Source organism: Chelonia mydas, chromosome 10, assembly GCF_015237465.2.
Source record: "Chelonia mydas isolate rCheMyd1 chromosome 10, rCheMyd1.pri.v2, whole genome shotgun sequence".
NCBI classification, from domain to species: Eukaryota; Metazoa; Chordata; order Testudines; family Cheloniidae; genus Chelonia; species Chelonia mydas.
In genome coordinates this window covers 81,517,627-81,539,818 of record NC_051250.2, presented here as the reverse complement: position 1 = coordinate 81,539,818, position 22,192 = coordinate 81,517,627, and the positions used below count along the sequence as shown (strand labels likewise).

Here is a 22,192-nt window from a genome sequence, read left to right as displayed (position 1 = left end):
AGGTTAGAGAGCACCGACAAGTTAAAGTCCCCCCAGGATTGCAAGTCTGGCAGCCTTTAAACAGTCGTGTTTGGTGGACGAGTGGGCACACACACTGTACTCACTAACCCATTGGTGTGGACTTGACAGCCACAGAATTGTGTGCTTGTGAACGGTCAAGCCCAGTCCCCTGGCCCCTCCATCTTATTGTCCAACTGATCTCAACTTGGTGCTGGTTAATACATGAAAAATGTGATCATAGCTCACCCCACGTTAGAGATCCGAATACTCCTTTTGATCCAATGAATGTAAAACTAGTAACAAAAGCAGAAGCGCAGATGTATTTTGGGAGCAAAGGGACACACAGGGTGAACACACAAGTTTGGGCCTAATTTGCAATTTCTCACGATTGATTATGAACTAAACTCTGCGGTTTCTGAGGCAGGGCTGGGATTTTCGCCTCTGAGACGAGGAACGCTTCAGGCCCTGAAGCCGAGCGCTGCTAGGGCGGTGCAGACAGAGGGAGCATCTGAATCATTCCGGGGGGGAGCAGGGGAGCCTCAGTTTCTTGCATCCTGCCGGTGCACAGCGGGGCTCGCAGCGTGCACGGGTTTGAGGAGGCGGGTAAGGGGAAAGCCGTGTCGGTCGCGCCGGGTGAAGCGGCTTGGGCGCTGGAGCCGCCCAGGCCACGGAGCAGCCCGCGGGATTGGGGCGCGGGTGCTCTGGCGTTGGAAACGACAGACTGGGAGAGCTGAGGACGGGCTGCCCCGGAGCAGCGCGATGTGTCGGCCCGAGCCGCTGAGAGATGACCGGGTGGGGGGGCATGATCCTGACCCCCCCCCCCCCCCGGCAGGGGCCGTGGGAACGGTGCTGTCCGGGAAGGGCGGCACCACCCCGTGAGAGCCCCGGCCCGGCCCCGCCAGCTCGTGGCCAGCCACGGGAGGGCGCCGGCTTTGCACCCGTTGCCGCTGCCCGCGACGCAGGGAAGCAAAAGGCAGCAAATCGCCCTCGTACAAAGGCGCGGGCCCGGCCTAACGCAGCGGCCCGGGGACCCTGCCCCAGCCCCCTCCAAGTCCACGGGGAAGGAGTGCGGGAGGCACGCCGCGAACCGGCGGAGGCGGGCAGACAAGGCACGAACCGCAGCAAAGCCTGGCAGCCTCCCGGCAGCGCCCGGCTAGCTCAGTCGGTAGAGCATGGGACTCTTAATCCCAGGGTCGTGGGTTCGAGCCCCACGTTGGGCGCGAGCTTTTCTTTTCCCCCTCTCACCCAGTGCACCAGGTTTCAGCGTGACCCGCCCCAGCGCACGGCCCCGGCTCGCCGGGCGAGCTCGGAGCGACCCCCGCCGGGTCTCGCGGCACTCCCCGGCCAGGCACCGTGCGGGGCGGGCGGCGCCGCGAGCCCTGGCGCAGCCGCCCGGGGGCCCCTCGTGCACGGGGTGCCAGGGCTTAGGCCAGGCTCCCAGCCGCGGTCGGCGGGGCGACGAAAGGGGCGCCGCGGAGCTGCGAGCCGGAGCAATGCCAGCCCCGTGCCCGCCTCCCTGGAGCCGGGCAGGCAATACCGCCCCGGCCGGGGGCTGGCCCCGGGGACAGCTGGCGATGGGGTCCCTGCCCGGGGAGTCGCTGGCTCTGCAATGCCAGCGATGGGGCCCCCCCATCCAACAGCAGCGCCCAGCCCGCTGGGCCCGGGGCTCAACCCGCACAGGACTACAAATCCCAGCATGCCTCGGGCGGCGGCGGCGGCGCGCATGCGCGGGGCTGGCCGCTATAATGCGGCGGAGCTGGCGAGGCCCCGCTGGGAGGGGCGGGGTGGGGAGGAGGGAGAGTCACTTATAAATGGCGCCCAAGCAGGACCCCAAGCCCAAATTCCAGGAGGGTGAGTGCGGGCCGGGGCCACGGCTCCCCGTGGGGGGGGGCTGAGGCCGGCCGGGCGGGGGGGGCGGCCCGGAGACCTGTGTGTGCTGGGGGGCGGGGGGTACAGCGGGAGGGCGGCTGGGCGATGGGGGGACGGGGCAGGGGGCTGTGGGTGATGGAGGGGCTGTGTGGGGCTGGGGAAGTGCAGGGAGAGGCCGGCTGGGCTGTGGGGGGGGGTCGGGGAGGGGGGTGCAGGGAGAGGCCGGCTGGGCTGTGGGGGGGGGGTCGGGGAGGGGGGTGCAGGGAGAGGCCGGCTGGGCTATGGGGGGGGGGTCGGGGAGGGGGGGTGCAGGGAGAGGCCGGCTGGGCTGTGGGGGGGGGTCGGGGAGGGGGGTGCAGGGAGAGGCCGGCTGGGCTATGGGGGGGGGGTCGGGGAGGGGGGTGCAGGGAGAGGCCGGCTGGGCTGTGGGGGGGGGTCGGGGAGGGGGGTGCAGGGGGAGGCCGGCTGGGCTATGGGGAGGGGGGTGCAGGGAGAGGCCGGCTGGGCTGTGGGGGGGGGTCGGGGAGGGGGGTGCAGGGGGAGGCCGGCTGGGCTATGGGGAGGGGGGTGCAGGGAGAGGCCGGCTGGGCTGTGGGGGGGGGTCGGGGAGGGGGGTGCAGGGAGAGGCCGGCTGGGCTATGGGGGGGGGGTCGGGGAGGGGGGTGCAGGGAGAGGCCGGCTGGGCTATGGGGGGGGGTCGGGGAGGGGGGTGCAGGGAGAGGCCGGCTGGGCTATGGGGGGGGGGGTCGGGGAGGGGGGTGCAGGGAGAGGCCGGCTGGGCTATGGGGGGGGGGGGTCGGGGAGGGGGGTGCAGGGAGAGGCCGGCTGGGCTATGGGGGGGGGGGTCGGGGAGGGGGGTGCAGGGGGAGGCCGGCTGGGCTATGGGGGGGGGTCGGGGAGGGGGGTGCAGGGGGAGGCCGGCTGGGCTATGGGGGAGGGGGTCGGGGAGGGGGGTGCAGGGAGAGGCCGGCTGGGCTATGGGGGGGGAGGGGTCGGGGAGGGGGGTGCAGGGAGAGGCCGGCTGGGCTATGGGGGGGGGGGTCGGGGAGGGGGGTGCAGGGAGAGGCCGGCTGGGCTATGGGGGGGGGGTCGGGGAGGGGGGTGCAGGGAGAGGCCGGCTGGGCTATGGGGGGGGGTCGGGGGGGGGGGTGCAGGGAGAGGCCGGCTGGGCTATGGGGGGGGGGTCGGGGGGGGGGGGGCAGGGAGAGGCCGGCTGGGCTATGGGGGGGGGGGGTCGGGGAGGGGGGTGCCGGGAGAGGCCGGCTGGGCTATGGGGGGGGGGGTCGGGGAGGGGGGTGCCGGGAGAGGCCGGCTGGGCTGGGGGGGGGGTCGGGGAGGGGGGTGCAGGGGGAGGCCGGCTGGGCTATGGGGAGGGGGGTGCAGGGGGAGGCCGGCTGGGCTATGGGGGGGGGTCGGGGAGGGGGGTGCAGGGGGAGGCCGGCTGGGCTATGGGGGGGGGTGTCGGGGAGGCAAGCAGAGCAGATCCTGTGGCCAATCCGTGCTGTCGTATTGCACAAAGCTCTGGGGCGTGTCTGGGCTGGGGAAGGCCCTTTTTAATCTTCTGGCTGCAGTTTATTTTTTCTAACGCGGCGGGGGGGTAAAAGGAAGTGATGGTTCTCTTAAAAAAACAAAACAAAACCCAACCCATCAACCAACCAACTGCTGCAGTTGTTGTAGGGGAAGCCGCTCTGTCGCTCTGTGCTTTGTACCACTTGTATGCACTGTGACAGGTTTCAGAGTAACAGCCGTGTTAGTCTGTATTCGCAAAAAGAAAAGGAGGACTTGTGGCACCTTAGAGACTAACCAATTTATTTGAGCATAAGCTTTCGTGAGCTACAGCTCACTTCAGTATGCATCCGATGAAGTGAGCTGTAGCTCATGAAAGCTTATGCTCAAATAAATTGGTTAGTCTCTAAGGTGCCACAAGTCCTCCTTTTCTGTATGCACTGTGTATCTGAAACTAGCGGTTTGTGGACTGTGGGGCTGAAATGCAGCCTCCAAGGCCAGTTATAACCCATGGAGATGACCCATCCTGGCAGGTGGTGATGAATCTGAGTGGCCTTGCAGCCTCGCTCAAGGTGGACGGTTTCCTGCTGGAAGCAGTCTCCTCCAGCTACTCCTTTGTAGTAAAACGAGGGGTAGCTGCAGTATGTGTACTCCATTTTACAGAGCGCTTGCAGCTCCTTGGCAGTCCTTCAGTGAGGCCTTTAGCTAGGCAAGATTTGGGCTCCATTATGTTATGGTACCTGAGGATACAGAGGACCTTTAGGATGTTAATACTCCCTGGATCAGAGAAAGGGTTAGGAAATGGCTGTTTGGTTTTTTCATACTTCTCAACACTCTCAGCTCACCTGTGAGATACTGGACTTTTTCCTTTACTCAAAATATGCTTGATTTTTGTTTTTCTCATAGGTGTGTATCAAAGCACTCCCATGGACATCGGTGGGCATTTAAGCCATTGAAAGATTTTTTTTTAGTAGGACTGTCAAGATTTTCCCTTCTTGGGGTTGAGAAGTATGTTTACTTTGTTACTTAAAATATTTTTATAAGATAGCCCAATTAGGGATCTTGAATCTTGCCTTATGACATGTTTTTTTTAAGTATGGCTTAAGGATATTGTAAAATCCCGTGTGCTGATTATTGTGGTGACTTGCAACACTGCTATAGCTATGGTTGCCTCTGTTCATAGCAGATCCCCAGTTTAATTTAATGTTTAGGGCATGTCTAGACTACAAAATTAAGTCAACCTAACTTACGTCAGTGTGCAGCTGCTGTCTGTGGTGCACAGCCTCACCAGGAGCGCTTGTACTGATTGTACCGTCAGTGTGGGGCATTGTGTGATGGCTTCTGAAAGCCAGTAATGGTCAATATAAGCAACACAGTGTCTACACTGACATTGCACTGACGTAGCTATATCAACATTGGCTCTATGCCTTTCATGGAGGTGGAGTTAAGTCGGTGTAGCAGGACAATTATGTTGTCGGAGCGAAATTTTAGTGTAGACACTTGCGTAGTTAGGTCAACGTAGCTCGATGCATGGCAGCTTATCTCTGTAGCGTAGACCAGGCCTTAATTCTCATTGGGCTGAAACATGACATACACATTTCCATGAAAGATTCAACTTACTCCATAAAATCTGGTTTAAAAATAGGTGGTAGTTTTAGAATAGACAAATGACAACTGTAGGGGTATATTAAGCTTTGTTGGCTTCGGAGATGAATTTTGTACAACACTAAAGTCTATCCTTAGAGCTATTGCAAAAGAAACATAACCTGGCCAGTTAATAACAGTAATTTTGGAAAAACCAATAATGATATAGGTTTCAGAGTAGCAGCTGTGTTAGTCTGTATTTGCAAAAAGAAAAGGAGGACTTGTGGCACCTTAGACTAACAAATTTATTTGAGCGTAGGCTTTTGTGAGCTACAGCTCACTTCATCGGATGCATTCAGTGGAAAATACAAGTGGGGAGATTTATATGCACAGAAAACATGAAACAATGAGTGTTACCATACACACTGTAACAAGAGTGATCACTTAAGGTGAGCTATTACCAGCAGGAGAGCGGGGGGAACCTTTTGCAGTGATAATCAAGGTGGGCCATTTCCAGCAGTTGACAGGAATGTCTGAGGAACAGTGGAGGGAGGAGGGGGGGAATAAACATGGGCAAATAGTTTTACTTTGTGTAATGACCCATCCACTCCCAGTCTCTATTCAAGCCTTAGTTAATTGTATCCAGTTTGCAAATTAATTCCAATTCAGCAGTCTCTCGTTGGAGTCTGTTTTTGAAGTTTTTTTGTTGAAGAATTGCAACTTTTACGTCTGTAATCGAGTGACGAAAGAGATTGAAGTGTTCTCCAACTGGTTTTTGAATGAATCTGTCCTATCTCGGGGCCTCTCCTTCTGCCAGTCCACCCCCACGAACAGGACACAGTTCTGTGGTGACCTAGAATCCTATTTTCGACATCTCCGACTCAAGGAATATTTTCAACACACCTCTAAACAACATACTAACCCACAGACGTTCCTACCAAGACTACATAAAGGAGGATTCTGGGTGGACTCCTCCTGAGGGTTGAAACAACAGACTGGATTTCTACATAGAGTGCTTCTGCTGACGTGCACGGGCTGAACTTGTGGAAAAGCAGCATCACTTGCCCCATAACCTCAGCCGTGCAGAACACAATGCTGTCCACAGCCTCAGAAACAAGCCTGACGACATAATCAAAAAGGCTGACAAAGGAGGTGCTGTCATCATCATGAATAGGTCAGAATATGAACAAGAGGCTGCTCGGCAGCTCTCCAACACCACTTTCTACAAGCCATTACCCTCTGATCCCACTGAGGGTTACCAAAAGAAACTACAGCATTTGCTCAAGAAACTCCCTGAAAAAGCACAAGAACAAATCCGCACAGACACCCGACCTGGGGTATTCTTTTACCCAAGATCCATAAACCTGGAAATCCTGGATGCCCCATCATCTCGGGCATTGGCACCCTGACAGCAGGATTGTCTGGCTATGTAGACTCCCTCCTCAGGCCCTACGCTACCAGCACTCCCAGCTATCTTCGAGACACCATTGACTTCCTGAGGAAACTACAGTCCATCGGTGATCTTTCTGAAAACACCATCCTGGCCACTATGGATGTAGAAGCCCTCCACACCAACATTCCACACAAAGATGGACTACAAGCCGACAGGAACAGCATACAACAATCTTCAGAAGTTTTGAGAGCTGGGGCACGCTTGCTGGGAGCCAGGGCTTGAGGCTTCAGCCCCACTCCTGCTGAAGCCCCAAGTCCTGGCAGGTGTGCCCTGCAGGGATGAAGCCCCAAGACCCCGCCTCTCTGCTGGACAGAAGCCCCTACCCCACCATCCCACTGCAAGACAGAGGTCCTGAGCTCCCCCACTCCCAGTCTGGTAGGCAGAGAAGGTGAGGGGGCTTGTGAGCCGCACTTTAACAATAGAAGAGCTGCATATGGCTCATGAGCCACGGTTTGCCCACCTCGGCTCTAAAAAAGTGTTTAATCCCTCATCAACACTTCATAGAAAACTTCAGTATCTAGTATGGAAATTATGCAAACCTCAGGAATTTCATTGTCTCTGTGGTGGGATTTATGTTATAATCATTCCACTAACATCAGATTGGATGGCGTGCAAAACCTTATATAACTACTTCAGTGAAACTTCACAGAAGGAAGTGAGATGGTTTCACAGTTGAAGAGCACCATCAACTTAAATTTGGCTCAAATTAAATTTTATAAAACTTCATTTTTAGGAGGCCTGAGATCAAAATAAACATGTTCACAACCCAAAAGGAAATAAAGTCAACTGAAAACATTTACTTCAACAAATTTTTCCCTGTGGTGCCTAAACCCCAAACATTACAGCACTAGGAATCTAAAATTAAATCAACTGAACTGATCTTAACTCTGTGCTGAGGACGGCCTGTTAGTAAACAGAACATAAATAGTGACAGATTTGATGTAAAAAAAAATATTTTCACTTGTAATCTAAGAAATTGATAAACAGGTATATTACCAAAAAGAAAAGAAGTACTTGTGGCACCTTAGAGACTAACTGAAATACCTTTGTTAGTCTCTAAGGTGCCACTAGTACTCCTTTTCTTTTTGTGAATACAGACTAACACGGCTGCTACTCTGAAACCAGGTATATTACCAGTTTACTAGGTATGCTTTTTTGCATTGAGTGTCCCTTTTAAGGTTGGTGGGTTACTCAAATATATCCTTTATCTAGTTCAGTGGTTCTCAAACTGTGGGTTGTGACCCCGTTTTAATGGGGTCACCAAGGCTGGCTTAGACTTGCTGGGGCCTGGGGCTGAAGCCCAAGGCTCAGGTTACAGGACACCTGCCCAGGGCTGAAATCCCTTTGGCCGCCTGTGCGGCTTGGGTGGGCTCAGGGTTTGGTCCTCCCTCCTGGGCTTATGTAGTAATTTTTGTTGTCAGGCGGTCGCAGTGCAATGAAGTTTGAGAACCCCTGCTCTAGTTTATCTGTAGAAGGAATCCTAGTGGGAATGTTTGGGTGGGGATGGCGAGAGGGGAGAGTTCTCTTTTAGCTTTTTAGAATGGATTCACTACGATTTAAGAAAATGAGAGATTTTCTTGATATTTAAGTACGCAATTTGAAAGATTGGTGGTTTTTTTAAATGCACAGATTAAGATGTATTCATATAGGAAAGAGAAGTATCATAAGTGCTGATGTGAATTTCTGGTGTAGTATATAATATGCCACATTTTTATTTTAGCTTCAGAAAAGCTGACACCAAGTGATCTTTAAAAATTTCCCCTGGATTTAGTAGTGTTTATTTACTTATTTTTAAAAAGCAGACTTATAATGCAGAAGACAACTTTGCAAGATATCTTGTCCATTCTGGATCTTGAACCAGCAACTGGTAATTTATTGAAACCCCACTGAAGTCAATGGAAAGACTTCACTTGGTGTTGGATCAGGTCGTTAATGTATCTATTAGAATCCCATGGACTACATGAGACCTTCCACATGTGACATTAATGCAGCATTAAGCATTTCAGCCCCAATCCTGCAAGGTGTGGTTTTTTGTGTGGTTTTTTTTGTGGGGGGGGCTTATCTGGAGCCCAATGGAAGCCAAGAGTGTGCCATGTGGGCAGAAGAACTTGCAGGCTCGGGACAGCAGCATGGACTGACCAGCTCTAGCTTAGAAACTAGGAGCAGCATTACTAAGCAACAAAACCACTTGGCATAGTTTGGCATTCAAGAACATTGATAAAGCATGCCTGGCCAAAAAACGGCTCCATTCAAAAATGGGTTTGGTTTTGTTTTTTTAATGAGAAGTGAATAAATAAAGGTGGGGTCTCACTGTAGTGCACCTTGTTGTGTGTGTATATACTATATAGATAGGATTTGGAATTATTTTGATCTAAGTTAGTGTTAGGGAAGACTGTGGTAAATTTCTTCCTAATGTTTGAGTGTGAAGTGTGGTGGTGGGGGAGAAGGCTTGTCAGTCTTTCTGATTTCTCCGTCCTGGGTGTCTTGCAGCCATAGTGCCACAGAATGTTCTTGGTCTCTTATTTATGTAAAGAGCCTAACGCCTCTTAAACACAGGCAAAATCTTCATTTTTAAGAACAAGTAAACAAGGCTCGTTTTCCAGTAGTGTTAACAAACCGTGCAAAATAGAGGTGAAATAGTATAGTCATAATTTTTAAATAGCTGTTTTGCATGCTGAGTAACTGGTTTTAAGATTAAATATTTATAATGGAAAACACATTTTAATAAAAATACACAATAGACTTCAAAGTGGGTACTTCCTCTGTGCCAAATATTTTTTAAGCTGGTGTGTAAAAATGTCAAACCAGTCTTGGCAAGCCACTTTCATATGGATTTTTTTTCTTAAAACGGTTTCTGTACAAAGTTGTTATCTTGAATTTGCTCTCGTGTAAGTGTATCTTTTTTCTGACCCACTGTGAGCATGAAATCCCGCTGATTAGCATTTACAGTGAACTCTCCAAATCTATTTTATTGTACCACTATATTGAATCTGGGAATAAAGTATTAATTGGAAAAGTGGCGTACCACTAAATATTTGGTGCAGTTAAAGGATTATTAAAACTCAGCTTACTCTGTAGGCATAGAACAAGGAATGACGGACAAAGCTAGAAATGGCCGCCTTGCAAAAGGAAGGGAATGTGGGGTAGTCAGTAGTGGACTGTAACCCTGTAAGTTATTGGTACAGCTTAGTTATTTTGGTATGCAGAACTGGTCACCAGTGTGAAGGGTGTGACCTTTATTACAAGGGAGTACTGTACAGGAGGAAACATCTGCCCTCTGAGACCTTATGTTAAATAAATTAGACTTCCACTTTGTAAACAACTGCACAATAGGGATCTTATAGCAGCTGAAATCCTGATTGTAAAAACAATCCGTTCAAAAGTGAAATGGCCTCTTCTTCCCCGTGCCCTCGTTCAGATATATTCTTTTTTTGGCTCCTTTGGAGAGGGGGAGAACTTGATGTCATTATATCTGGTTTTCTTTAGTTTGTTTTTTGCAATAGAAATGTCAGGTGCTGAGTTTCCTCCAGGAAAAGGAAAACTCTTATTTAAATACTAGTCTGCTTTTGCACCATAATTTTAAAATGAGACAGTAGGTTGGCTTGAAAAGAGAGAATCATGTTCCCTTTCTCAAAACAAAATGAAACCGAGCCCTCTAAAAGAATTTAACCCTGTTGCAACAAGACTGACCTGTTTCTGCTGTGCTATTTACTGCTTGTACATTCAGGTTGAAATTCAGTGCACTCATGTAAAGCCAGCGTAACAGAACTCTATCCAGTTAGAATGCAGAGAGGCTAGGCAGGTAAAATCCAGCTCAAACCTGGGTATAGGGCTGCTGTGCCACTCCCTCACAGCTGTTGCCCCAGGCTGTGGGCTGGAATAGAGAGAGGGCTCTGTGCCATTTGCATCCATTATGTATCTGCATCAACAGATATCTGGGGCAGCCCAAGATATTCCATACAGTGTGGCCTTCAGTGCCAGCCTGTGCAGGGGTTGCACAGAAGTCCTTCTTGCAGAGCACAGGGGATACACAGGCACCCCTGTGAGGCTGCTCAGCAGGCAACCCGTTTGCACATCCCCAGCATGGGGCTTGGTGGTGCAGAGAGCCTTGAACTAACCCTCCACTCATCTTCCATTTTATAAGCAGGAGCTTTTTGAAGTTATGACCACCTTTGGATTGCTTTCTAGCTTGACAGTGTGTAGGTAATATGCTGCCACTGGACAGTCTCTTGGCACAGCACTCTTAATGGCGTTTGGTTTCCTGTGTTTTTTTGTAAAATGCATGTCTTTGTATGCAGTATTGTTCATCAATATGACTAATCAGATGGCTATTTGCAAATTTTTCCAGGTGAACGAGTGCTGTGTTTTCATGGACCTCTCCTTTATGAAGCAAAGGTATGTCTGGATTTTCATTTTTGCAGATGACGGCAAAAAATAACATTTACATAAAGAACACAAGAATTGAATGGATTAAGTAGCCTATTGGCTAAGCACTAGATTGGATTGAGTCAAGAATTCAAGCTAAACTGAGGAGAACCGATGAAAAGAAAATATTAAATTACTTTGCTTTTTCTTAAAAAAAAACAAAACCTGCAGTTTTACAAACTGTAAAGCACATACATTTGTTGGATATTGATATTCAAATTAAAAACTTGCAAGATAAAGGTGTAATGGAGGTAGTAAGTGGGAATTTGAAGCATATTACTGACACTGTGAATGGACCTAGGCGTGTGTGTAAAAACGTGAAAAGATTTCACCAAATGTGAAATGGAATATATATCATGTAGGCTCCTATTAGAATTCTGCTATTTCTAAATATGCTCTCGGATTCTAAGGAGCATGTGTATGTATTCATATATTACAAAATAAGAAATTGGAAGTTGGTTTGGCTTCCAGTTTGGCCTCCCATTCATCATGAATGTCATCTCTTAATACTTTAATTTTTCAGTTGTTAGATAAAATACTGAATTGTCTCAGGTTACTGAAGCTCCCTCTATCCCCGTACCATATTTCTAGTCAGATCAGTTTCTAAAAAAAAATTTTTTTAGGCTCTAAGGTTGCTTGTAAATGTGTGTAGGTGGGGACAAAATGACACCTAATTGCGTCAAGGGAGAATGAATAACAATAAAACCAAAAAAGCTCTGTCTTGTACTAGGACAAAATGAGGTGTAGTGGGAGAGGTTTTAAAAGGGTATTCTAAGGCAGAGCAGGACTACAACATGTTTCATGCAGCGAGATTACTCCAATTCCAAATGTTTTCTACCCTTTTTTTTTAGGGGTGGATATGGGTGAGTAACCAATTCTCCTCAATACGTTCTAGATCTACAGAAGTAGTCAAAGCCCATTCTGTCTTATGCATTCCGTTCAGATAGGATTCAGGAACCATGTCAAATGCACTAAAATAGTTCCTGCAGAGGCAGTAATGGCATGTAGACGGGTCTGTTATATTGAGATGGAATCAATGGGCCTGAAAAGCCAAAAGTGTTAATATGATCCTGTCCCTGTCCAACGTTAAACAGGGTTAAACAAAGTTTGGGATTTGGTTTACAGAGACCTCAGCCTGCTTAGTACCATGACGCAAACAGCATTAAAAATCCTTTATCTTTTATTGAAGATACATTTCAAATGTTTTAATTATTTTTCCTTCTTTTTCTGTAAAAGTCTTAAGGCTTTCATTTGAACATCCATTGCTCCTTTTCCCTTTAGAAGGAAAACTGCTCTTGTTTGACAGTCCTAGATGGAGTTAAAGATGCTAATAATAGTCCTTTTGGGGGGCGGGGGGAAAAGAGAAGACATTAGTTGAGAGGGGCTGGAGCTGAGATGGTGGTTGTTTAAAGTATGATCCTGCTTCCTAGAAGATGAGGAGAACACACGAGAGAAAATGCAGCTTCTCTCTGGTGCCTGATCTCACTTTCAGCCTCACTGCTGGCAAAACAGACAGAGTACATGGTTTTATCAGCCACTCTTGTGACCTAGCAGGTTTGTACCAGCATGGGTTGGTACGGGCACTGCATTTACTGTCTTTTGGTTACAGGCTTACAGTAGTGTTGCAAAAGATGCTGTCTTTGCTGGCTAACAAGACTCTTATTTGAACAGAAGGCAGAAGAAGAGGGGTAGGAAAGAGAAGGATTAAGAAGGGGAAAGAAGAACACGAGGGGTGGAGGAAGAGATGAAGTCTGACGCACTACATGGTGGTTGAGATTCACTTGGAGCCAGTGGAGGTGGCAATGTCTTCTGGGTCCCTCTTTTGGCCTGGGCTGGTTAGGATGCCATCAGGATGCTGAACGCCCAACAATGTCTCAGTAGATTCCAGGGCCCCAGGAGCCTGTGGGAGTAGCAGCCACAATGGTGATGCTCGCTTCTTCCCTTCTTTCAGTCAGCAGTTGTTGCACTCGTCCTCAAATTATCCCCAAAACTCTGGGTTTTTTTTAAGGGCCCCAAAAGAGAGTGGTGGGTGGAATAACTCATCCCTTTGTTATTTTGTCCCCCAACAGGCTTATTTTCAGACACCAATTTTAGGTCCCACGCTTTTCTTGTTTACCAGTCATGAGCTTAACACAGTCCTGGAGTTCGATCAGGAGGCTGCCTTGATTGGACTAATTTAGTCTGTCTCTCCCTTTTATACCTTTTCCCATCAATGTTTATCGTTCTATGTGACTGGAACACTTTCTAAACATTTATCCACTTTCCCACAGTTGAGCTCACAATTAGAGTGAATTTCTAAACCCAGTCATTACAGCAGGTTCAACCATTTGTAATGCCATGGTAGCTTAGCGCTAGTGTGGCATGACTTTACAGGCCATGATCCTAAAGACCTATCCTGGTATACTCACTAAAGGTCCACTCTTTCTCTTGATCTTAATGAGAGTTGAGGTGCCTATCTCTCTGTGGGAGGCATTAGCACATCATGAGATTGGGTCCTAATGCTGATGCATGACTATTATGCTAATTTGAGCTTCGTTAGGAATGCAGATGCTGAACAAAGTCCGTGTTCATTAGACAAGACAAAATTGGAACTGAGACCAATTTTATTTCTCAACGCTCTGAGAGGTGGCTATAGATGCTGGATTAAATTTAAAACAAACTTGATTGACAGTGTCCTCCTAAAAATTGAAGTGAGAATGTGTTAATCTCAGGAACTAAGCATTAGGCTTTGTTACTAAAAGAACATGTACGTGCTTCATATGCGAGTCTGAATTTGCTACATTTATTCATTTTTTTTTAAACCATTTGGTTTGTGTCTTTACCTGATGCCTTTGTGTGGTATCATCTGAGTATTTAAAAGTTCTGTCCCTGATCTATTTGATACTGGCTAGAACTCTGTTTTCCTCTTGAACCAAGAAGGAACTGTAGGCATGTTGGCTGGGGAATTTTGTAGAAGTTTTCTTGAGAGATTTAGTTTATGCTTAGACCTACCTGGAAAACTGATGCTCTAATTTAATAGTTTTTAGTATCCATAAAGGCTAATTGGGGAAAAAAATTACTATAGGGAGGACTTGATTGGAATGGAGTAGGTAAAGGGAGACTGATTACAAATGTCCCAAATTTTCTTTATGCCATCTAGAAGTGATTGTTGTAATGTAGTAAACATTTTCAAGAGTACCTCTCTAGCACTGAGACTTCAGTTTGTTGTTTAGAGTGTATCTCTTACAGCTAAGACACTAAATCTTTTTCTTTAAATTTTGGGCTGACAAAGACTAACATAATGCAGTGGATGCAAAACTTAAAGCAGTAAGTTTGTTCTAATAGCAATCTGTTGCATTTTATTTAGTCTGTTCCTTCCCTTCTCCTGGCACTTGAAGATGGGCTCATTTTGAATGTGTGCACCTGGGTCCAGATTGCCTCCTCTATCTGAGCTCTTCCTGACGCAGGAGAGGGGAGGTGATGGCCGGGGAAATCATTATGGCTTCCTACTTATGAGGGCCAGTCTCTGCTGCCACCAGTCCAGACTCCTCTGTGAGTTGGAGCAGCTTGTAGGCTGCTCCATCTTATGCCATTATTGTGTGATCTCTTGTGCATCACACACGTACCAGAGTATGATCAGCTTATCTCTTCTCTCCCATGCAGCACAATACATCCCCTAGGTGGAGGTGAGGTGGATGGTGCAAGAACTGTCTGCCAGAGTAATTCCTGCTGCCCACTTAGACCCAGGATCTGACCCCTTTGTGCTGCCTGAGTGGCACAAAGAAGTTGCATCTTAAGTGAGAATTCAGTCTGTAGTCTATGGCATGTAGTATCCTTGATTTCCTCTCCTCCCTCTCTCCTCCCCCACCCTCCGGTTCCTTTAGTCTACTATTTTATCCTTCTGTGCTCTTCCATCTCCCTATATAAGACAGCTGGGAGTGTAGAAGGAATGTTTTTCTCCATAATTGAGACTAATGCAGTCTGTTTCCATAAAAAGATCAGTTGGTAAGGAAAATACTGGGGTCCACAAAATTTGCCCTTCTGATTGACTTGAACTTCACGTGCCTTTTTCATTCTAATCTGTGTTCTTCACTTAGATGGTTTGTAAACTCTTAGGGATGAATGATTGGTTTTTAAATCAGCAGGTGTGGATAACTTGCACTCAAGGGTCCAAAAAGAGTTGGCTGAGGAGATCTCTGGCCCACTGATTTTAATAAATCTTGGAATACTAGGAAAATTCTAGGAGAGTGTGTGTGTTGTGCCACTATGCAAAAAAGAGCAAGCTGGTAGACCTGGGTAACTTTAGGCTGGTTAGCCTGTCATCAATCCTGGACAAAATGCAATTCAGTTAATACAGCATTGAATGCTAGGAATATTATGCCAGTCAGCGAGGTTTCATGGAAAACAGTCTTGTTAAACAAACCTGATTTCGTTCTTTGAGAAGATCACAGGTTTGGTTGATAAAGATAACTGTGCAGATGTAATATACTTTGCCTTTGTAAGGCATTTGGCTTAGTACCACACAACACTTCAATTAAAAAAAATTAAGCACTATAAAATACCAACAGAGCACATGTTAAATGGATTAACAACTGGTTAAATGACAGCTCTCAAAGTAGTTGTCACTGGGGAATCATCAAATGGAGGTGTTTTAAAGGGGTTCTGCAGGGACTGGTGCTAGGTCCAACGCTATTTAATATCTTTTTCATCAATGATCTGGAGGTAAATATAAAATCACTGCTGATAAAATCTGTAGATGACACAAAATCTACCACTACCCTGTGAGGCGGGGGTGTGAGTCTCTTGGTTGTGCCCACGTGCTCTCGCTAGCCCTCCTTGAGCTAGCAGGAGTCTAAACAGCAGTGGAGCCAGGGCAGCAGCAGAGGCATAACTTAGCTGTGCCAAGTACAAACCTGCCTGAAACTCCTGGTTACGAACTCAGCACAGCTACGCTGTGTCACCGCTGCCCATGGTACTGCAGCTACGCTGCTAGGAATGCTCTCAGAGGTAGGGAAAGTGTGTGTAGGACCAGGAGACTCGCTCTCAGTCTGGATGTAGCTAAAGATTGGTGGAGTGGTAAATGATGAAGGCAGGGCAGTTGTACAGAGTGTTCAGGATCTCTTGGTTACCTGGACCCATTCAAACAATGTGTTTTAACACAGTCAAATGCAAGGTCATGTTTAGGAGCAAGGATTGCAGGCCATACCAGCCAAATGGGGGAATAGTATCCTGGAAAGCAGTGTCTCTGAAAACAATTTAGGGATCCTAGTGACCAAGCAATTAACACCCTAACCTAGTGTGATGTGATATGACACAGGGATAATGAGGTACTTGGAGTGTGGAGTAGGGAGGTGATTTTGACCTTTGTATATTCTATTGGTGAGGCTGATACTAGAATAGTTCTAGTGTCAGCATTTTTAAAGGATGTTGACAAATTGGAGAGGGGGAGTAGAAAAGAACCACCAAAGTGATTTGAGAATATGTCTTACAGTGAGAGACTTAAAGAGCTCAATCTGATTAGCTTATCAGAAAGAAGATGGAGAGAACATTTGATTAGTGCATCAGTACCTTCATGGGGAGGAAACACTGGGTACTAAAGGCCTTTCTAATATAATGGAGAAAGGCAGAACTAGTGGCTGGAAGCTGAAGCCAGACAAATTCAAATTGGAAGTAGGGGACAATTTTTTTTTTTTTTTTTTTTTAACGGTGGTGATTTACTGTTGGAACAAGGGAAGTGGTGGATTCTCTCTCTTGATGTCTTCAAATCAAGACTGGATGCCTTTCTGGAATGATATACTTTAGCTAAACACAAGTTACTGGCTTTAATACAGGAGGAAGTGAGTGAAATGTAATGGCCAGTGATGCACAGGAGGTCAGAATTGATGCTCTAATGGCCTCTTCTGGCCTTATTCTATGAATCTACGTATAGTATTGTAGTCTGGTGGAGCAACTTATTTTGTTTTACTCTTTATGCTCATTACCTATGTTTTACTCTTATTGTATACTCTAACTTAGCTAAAGTGTGTAACAACAACAGTTTATCTTCACCTTGGTCAGATATTCAGGGCTTGGAATGTTTTAGGTTACCTCACTCTAGTATAGTGAGATCAAGCTAAGCTTTATCCTTCAGAAATTTTTCAGCCTGCAAACAGTTACTGCTGAATGTAGAGCTTGCTATGTGGCTGCAGAAATCCAAAATATTTCTTTACTTTTGTGAAGTCCTCTCCTGTAATTAACTCTGAGATAGGGGTATGCATGCGAACAATGATACTGAGGACTTGTCTTCACTACTGGGGTAAGTCGACCTAAGTTAAGCTACTCCAGCTACATGAATAACATAGCTGGAATTCAGAGTAACAGCCGTGTTAGTCTGTATTCGTAAAAAGAAAAGGAGTACCTGTAGCTCACGAAAGCTCATGCTCAAATAAACTGGTTAGTCTCTAAGGTGCCACAAGTACTCCTTTTCTTTATAGCTGGAATTGACATAGCTTAGGTCGACTTACCGTGGTGATTTCACTGCACTGCATCGGTGGGAGATGCTCTCCAGTCGACTTCCCTTACTCTTCTTGGGGAGCTGGAGTACCAGAGTCAACCTGAGAGCACTCTGCTGTTGATTTAGTGAGTCTTCACTAGACCTGCTTAATAGACACCCGCAGTGTGGTAGTGAGACAAGCCTTGAGTCATTCACTATGTAAACATGACTTCTGGTTAGCCATCTGGAGAGTATTGAAAAGACTAAAGTGACCGGCTCCTTGTGTCTTCTGTTCAGCAGCATGTTCTCTTGCTCTCCTCCTAATAGAAGTTAAGCCTTTCAAAAAACCTCTGGGTAGCTGAGTATCAGTTAGTTGTTCTGCTTATATAGCCCTTCTGATACATTATTATAGGGTTTCGTATTTCAGTTAAATATTTTGTGTGTATCTTTTGCTGGAAAATTTCTAGTCTGTAGTGACATTGCTGCCAAATACTTCAGTGGCTTGCACGGCAATCTTTGTATTTAGACTGAAAGCTTTTAATCAGTCTTCCAAAGATTTTTTTTCCCTCAAATCATATTGCTAACCCAACTTTCTTCTTTATTTCAGTGTGTAAAGGTTGCCATAAAGGACAAACAAGTGAAATACTTTATACATTACAGTGGTTGGAATAAAAAGTAAGTAATAAGTCTCTGAAAACAAGACTTAATTTTCCTTTATTGATTGCCCAAGATGGTGTTAACTTAATGGGCTGACACTCCCAAGCATAAGTCAATTGAAGATGTTTCACTAGCTCAGAAATTAACTTGGGTCTAAGTCAATGTACTGCAGCAAAGCCTAACCATTTAAAGCCTGGAATAATACAAAGCTAATGTTGCTCAAATAATTGCTTGTTTTTAAAGGCACATTTCCTTTGGTGCATCAGTTGGATAGTCAAACTAGCTCAAAGTGCTGCTAGATTAACTAGATTGCCTTATCGCAGCAGTCCAGTGCGCAGTCCAGTGCACAGCCCACCCATTCTGAGAACTCTGTCAATGTTTTCTAGGTTTGAAGATACAGGATACAACAAAAAGTTTGTTGTATCCTGTATACTGGGATATGGGACAATCCCTGCTTGTTGAACAGTGGAGCAGTACTTTCTCCAGTCAGACACATCTGTTCTGTTTATGTAATCAAATACTACAGGTGATGTAAAAGGGAGTAGGATTAGTGGCATGATGGGGAAGGCTGCTCTCAGAATAGATGAGAGGGTGTGTTCGCTAAGTTCTGATAGGTGAGGCTTTCAGTCTCTACTGCATCATCTGCCTGTTGGGTAGAAACTTGCTTGAGGTCAGGGGTGATGGAAGGTTGTAGTAAAGCTGGTTACAAGGTTTTCCTTTCTGTAAAAATGATGAGATTTTAGAATTTTCTCTCTTCCTCTCAGGAACTAAAACTTCTCTTTCATGTCTCCAAAGATTAAAAGGTCTGTGTGAGCATCTTGCTTTTGGAATTGCAAGTATATTTCTTGAGTTTTTTGGGTGATCAATAAGGATTGAGAACAACATCATTGATAAAATGTTTTGATTACAAGTTGTTCCTATTCTTGGTCACCAGCTTTCTGTAAACAATCGTGATGCAGCATCCACATGGCGCTTGCAGGTTGCAAAGTGTTCTTATTTTCAAAAGGAGAATATTACTAGACTGCCCTCAGTTTTATTGCTCAGTTCAAGTTTAACTATATTCTTTGGTCTAACACTGTAGGAGCAGTAAATACTTGTTTTTCCTTAGCAGCTGATAGAATTTGCAGCATTTCATATTCCCGGTCTCCTTCAGAGACCGCAGTTTTCAGAGTCGTTTTGGTTCATGTGAACATTGCTGCCATATACTCTGAAAAAGGCACTATGGACACACGAGGCTGAATTGTTTGTTTTTTGTCAGCATGTAGCGAGGTCCAAGTTAAACTTCATGTTTTGGTATCTGGTATCTTCAAAAAATGTTTCCCCCAAAGCAGTGAACAGCCAAAGGAGTGTCCTCATGTAAACACTTGTGTAACAAGTTGGAACTTGTGCCTGCTGCTAAGTTCATGCTGACTCTTTGGGATCAGTTAAAATCCATTCTTTTCTATTTAATCGGTAGTGGTGGGTGTCATTGGCTGTGTCAAATGACTTTTTCTTGTCTTTCTCCACTTGCACTAACTGTTTGCCTTTGATTATTTTCTTGCTTTTCCAAGCTTCCAATTATCTACATTAAAAGTGGCATTGCTGCAACATCTAGACAACTGGGACTGTATGGCTTTTTAATTTATGACTTTATAATTAAGCTGTGGTTCTCTATAATACATGAGTTTTAAACTGCTTGGCTTCCAGTGTTTTCTGCAAGCCTTGGTAGGAAGTAGTTTTCACGTCATATATAGCATAATACATTCTCACGCAGTTGTACAGTTTTCTTCTATTGAGGGTTTCTGGCAACAATATAAACTTTGGGAGCAAAGATCAAGTGGCTTAAATACTTCACCAAGGCCTCATCCTAAATATATAGCCTCTAATATATGTACAGTTGGATGTATTTTATTTTTGTTTTCTGTAATACTTACACACTAAACTTACCTTAAGAATCTTGAAGACTTATAGTGAACTTGTTTTTACCATATTGACATTCTAAGCTTGACAACTTTTGCAATGAGATCATTACTTCACCATGAAATGAATAGTTGAGAAACTCTAATTTACAAAGCTCTGTATATTACATACACATTTATATAAATAAACATACAACTTGATATATTTTGAAAAATGTGTACATAATTTCACATGGCCATTTTTAATGTGCTTTTAATTTAAAATCCTTTGTCAAATTGCTGAAAGATTATCTGCACTTTATCAAAGTGGAATTTGCTTGCTTACAATGGCAATTTCTCCAACATACGTTTATATTAAATCATTTACTTCAGATTTTTCAAATGTTCATGCCATCTTGGTTTCCTTTACAGAGAGAAATCAGAGCTCTTCTTTTTACAGTAAGATCTTATTGCTGAATTTGTTCACCTATAAAATATGTTGGAAAAGATACAGTAAATTTATCTTGCTGCATAAATTAGTTATGGCTGCAGATTTCCCATGTTATAGTAAGTGTAGCCCTTTTTAAAAAAACTGGACTTAAAAAAAAATTAAAGAAATTTTAAGATTTGGAGTCTTTCACAATTGGCAATCTCTGCAGGAAAGACTGAATTTCACCTTGTCCTAGAGAAATGGTTAGAGCTTCAATCAGTGGGAATGTATTTTATCTGGTAACTTACACTTCCAATTGTGCCAGTTCATGACTTACCACAGAAGCAAAAATTCAGTCTCAAATCCTGTGAAGTCTTTAATTGATTATTGGGAACAGAATCTAATTATGTAATGTTTTTGAATGGTGGTTTAATTTTTCAGCTGGGATGAATGGGTTCCAGAAAGCAGAGTGCTCAAATACGTGGACACGAATCTGCAGAAACAGAAAGAACTTCAAAAGGCCAATCAGTAAGTATTTGTGATAGACTGATTTGACTTACCATGATTTCCTTTTTACAGCGCTTCAGCCCAAGAAATAAATCTCCAGGGGAGTAGATGGGTTTTTTAGATTTGAAGGAATGTGGTAGTCATATTGTCTTTCCCTTTTTTTTGTGCCTGTCTTCAGACTTCTAACGTGGACCTGTCCTTATCTTCATAATCTTTCAGCCAAATGGATCACTACTCCTTGACTTCCCGATAGCTTTTAATCAAAACTGGAATGCGTTACCTAGGGAGGTGGTAGAATCTCCTTCCTTAGAGGTTTTTAAGGTCAGGCTTGACAAAGCCCTGGCTGGGATGATTTAACTGGGAATTGGTCCTGCTTCGAGCAGGGGGTTGGACTAGATGACCTTCTGGGGTCCCTTCCAACCCTGATATTCTATGATTCTAAAACCTGAAGTATGTGAATTTTAAGTTGCAAGGAAAAGGGTAAAATAGGTTTAAATGAAGGAGACTGCTTTGTGGTATCTCAGAAAATAAAACTGTGTGTGTGTGTATATATATATGTATGTAATAGTCACCTAAAATATCTTGTAAAATAGTAATGTCCTCTTATTGAAGACTAATTTTTTATAAGATGGCTCTACATGTATTGATCCATATGAATGCTTTTTTATTCTGGAAAAAAGTGACCTCTTAGAATACAAATATTTCTAGTAGGTGTCTTTCTGAAGCAGCTCCCATGTATTTCTTTCTCACAATTCTGAATATTGGGAGGAGTGGGGAAGAGTCAGGTGTCCATGTGTAGGTAAAAATGGTTGGTCAGAACTATAATGAAGTTCAATCTTGTCAGTAGTTGGATTCCACCTCACACCCCCCCCCCCCCCCCCCCCCGTCATGAAGGAGCTTTCTCAGTGTCTGTTCTCTTTAAACCCATTCACTACAAATTCTCTAAATGTTTGTATGGACTGTTACCTTTTAGAAAAGATAATAGCTTCTCTTACAGTAAACTCTTATTGCTGAATTTGTTTTTAAAGGGAACAATATGCAGAGGGCAAGATGAGAGGTGCTGCTCCAGGCAAGAAGACATCTGGTCTGCAACAGAAAAATGTTGAAGTGTAAGAAGCTTTTTTAAAAATTATCTTTGCTTATCAGTCATTACACTTAAATCTTAAGCAGCACTCTTTTGTGAGGTTCCAGAGGTTAAATTTAAAGTGCAAAATCTTTGCTTAAAATTCAAAGAACTGTTAGTTTATAAACATGGAGTGCTTCTGTTGTGACAAAAACTACTTATCTATCCAGCAAAACCTTCTCTCAATACACTGTTCACTAATGCAGGACCCACATGTTGCTGAAACTACATGACTGGATGCGCTTATGTTTTTAAATTCTGCACCAGTCTTTACATACCATTTCTCGTAAATTATTGAACAAAAGTTATA

The 22,192-nt window shown here is 45.4% G+C and overlaps 1 protein-coding gene and 1 non-coding gene across 6 annotated transcripts in view; both read left to right on the top strand.

Moving 5' to 3' along the window:
• The first annotated feature begins 1,147 nt into the window (after positions 1 to 1,147).
• On the top strand, positions 1,148 to 1,220 carry TRNAK-CUU. Its single transcript has one exon. It is a non-coding gene; the product is annotated as a tRNA-Lys (tRNA).
• A 492-nt stretch (positions 1,221 to 1,712) lies between these two features.
• The window catches only part of MORF4L1 (mortality factor 4 like 1), a 42,230-nt gene continuing 21,750 nt past the window's right edge, over positions 1,713 to 22,192 (top strand). For 2 of the 5 annotated variants that reach the window (XM_037910180.2, XM_037910179.2), the window contains exons 1-6: positions 1,739 to 1,851; positions 10,761 to 10,807; positions 17,896 to 17,963; positions 20,255 to 20,281; positions 20,694 to 20,780; positions 21,788 to 21,868. In XM_037910180.2, the coding sequence (XP_037766108.1) occupies positions 1,812 to 1,851; positions 10,761 to 10,807; positions 17,896 to 17,963; positions 20,255 to 20,281; positions 20,694 to 20,780; positions 21,788 to 21,868 (350 nt within the window). In that variant the 5' untranslated portion in view covers positions 1,739 to 1,811. Of the gene's footprint in view, positions 1,852 to 10,760; positions 10,808 to 17,895; positions 17,964 to 18,420; positions 18,472 to 18,729; positions 18,749 to 20,254; positions 20,282 to 20,693; positions 20,781 to 21,787; positions 21,869 to 22,192 lie in introns of those variants that run through there. The other 3 variants (XM_037910181.2, XM_043523521.1, XM_037910182.1) reach the window with 3 other exon arrangements.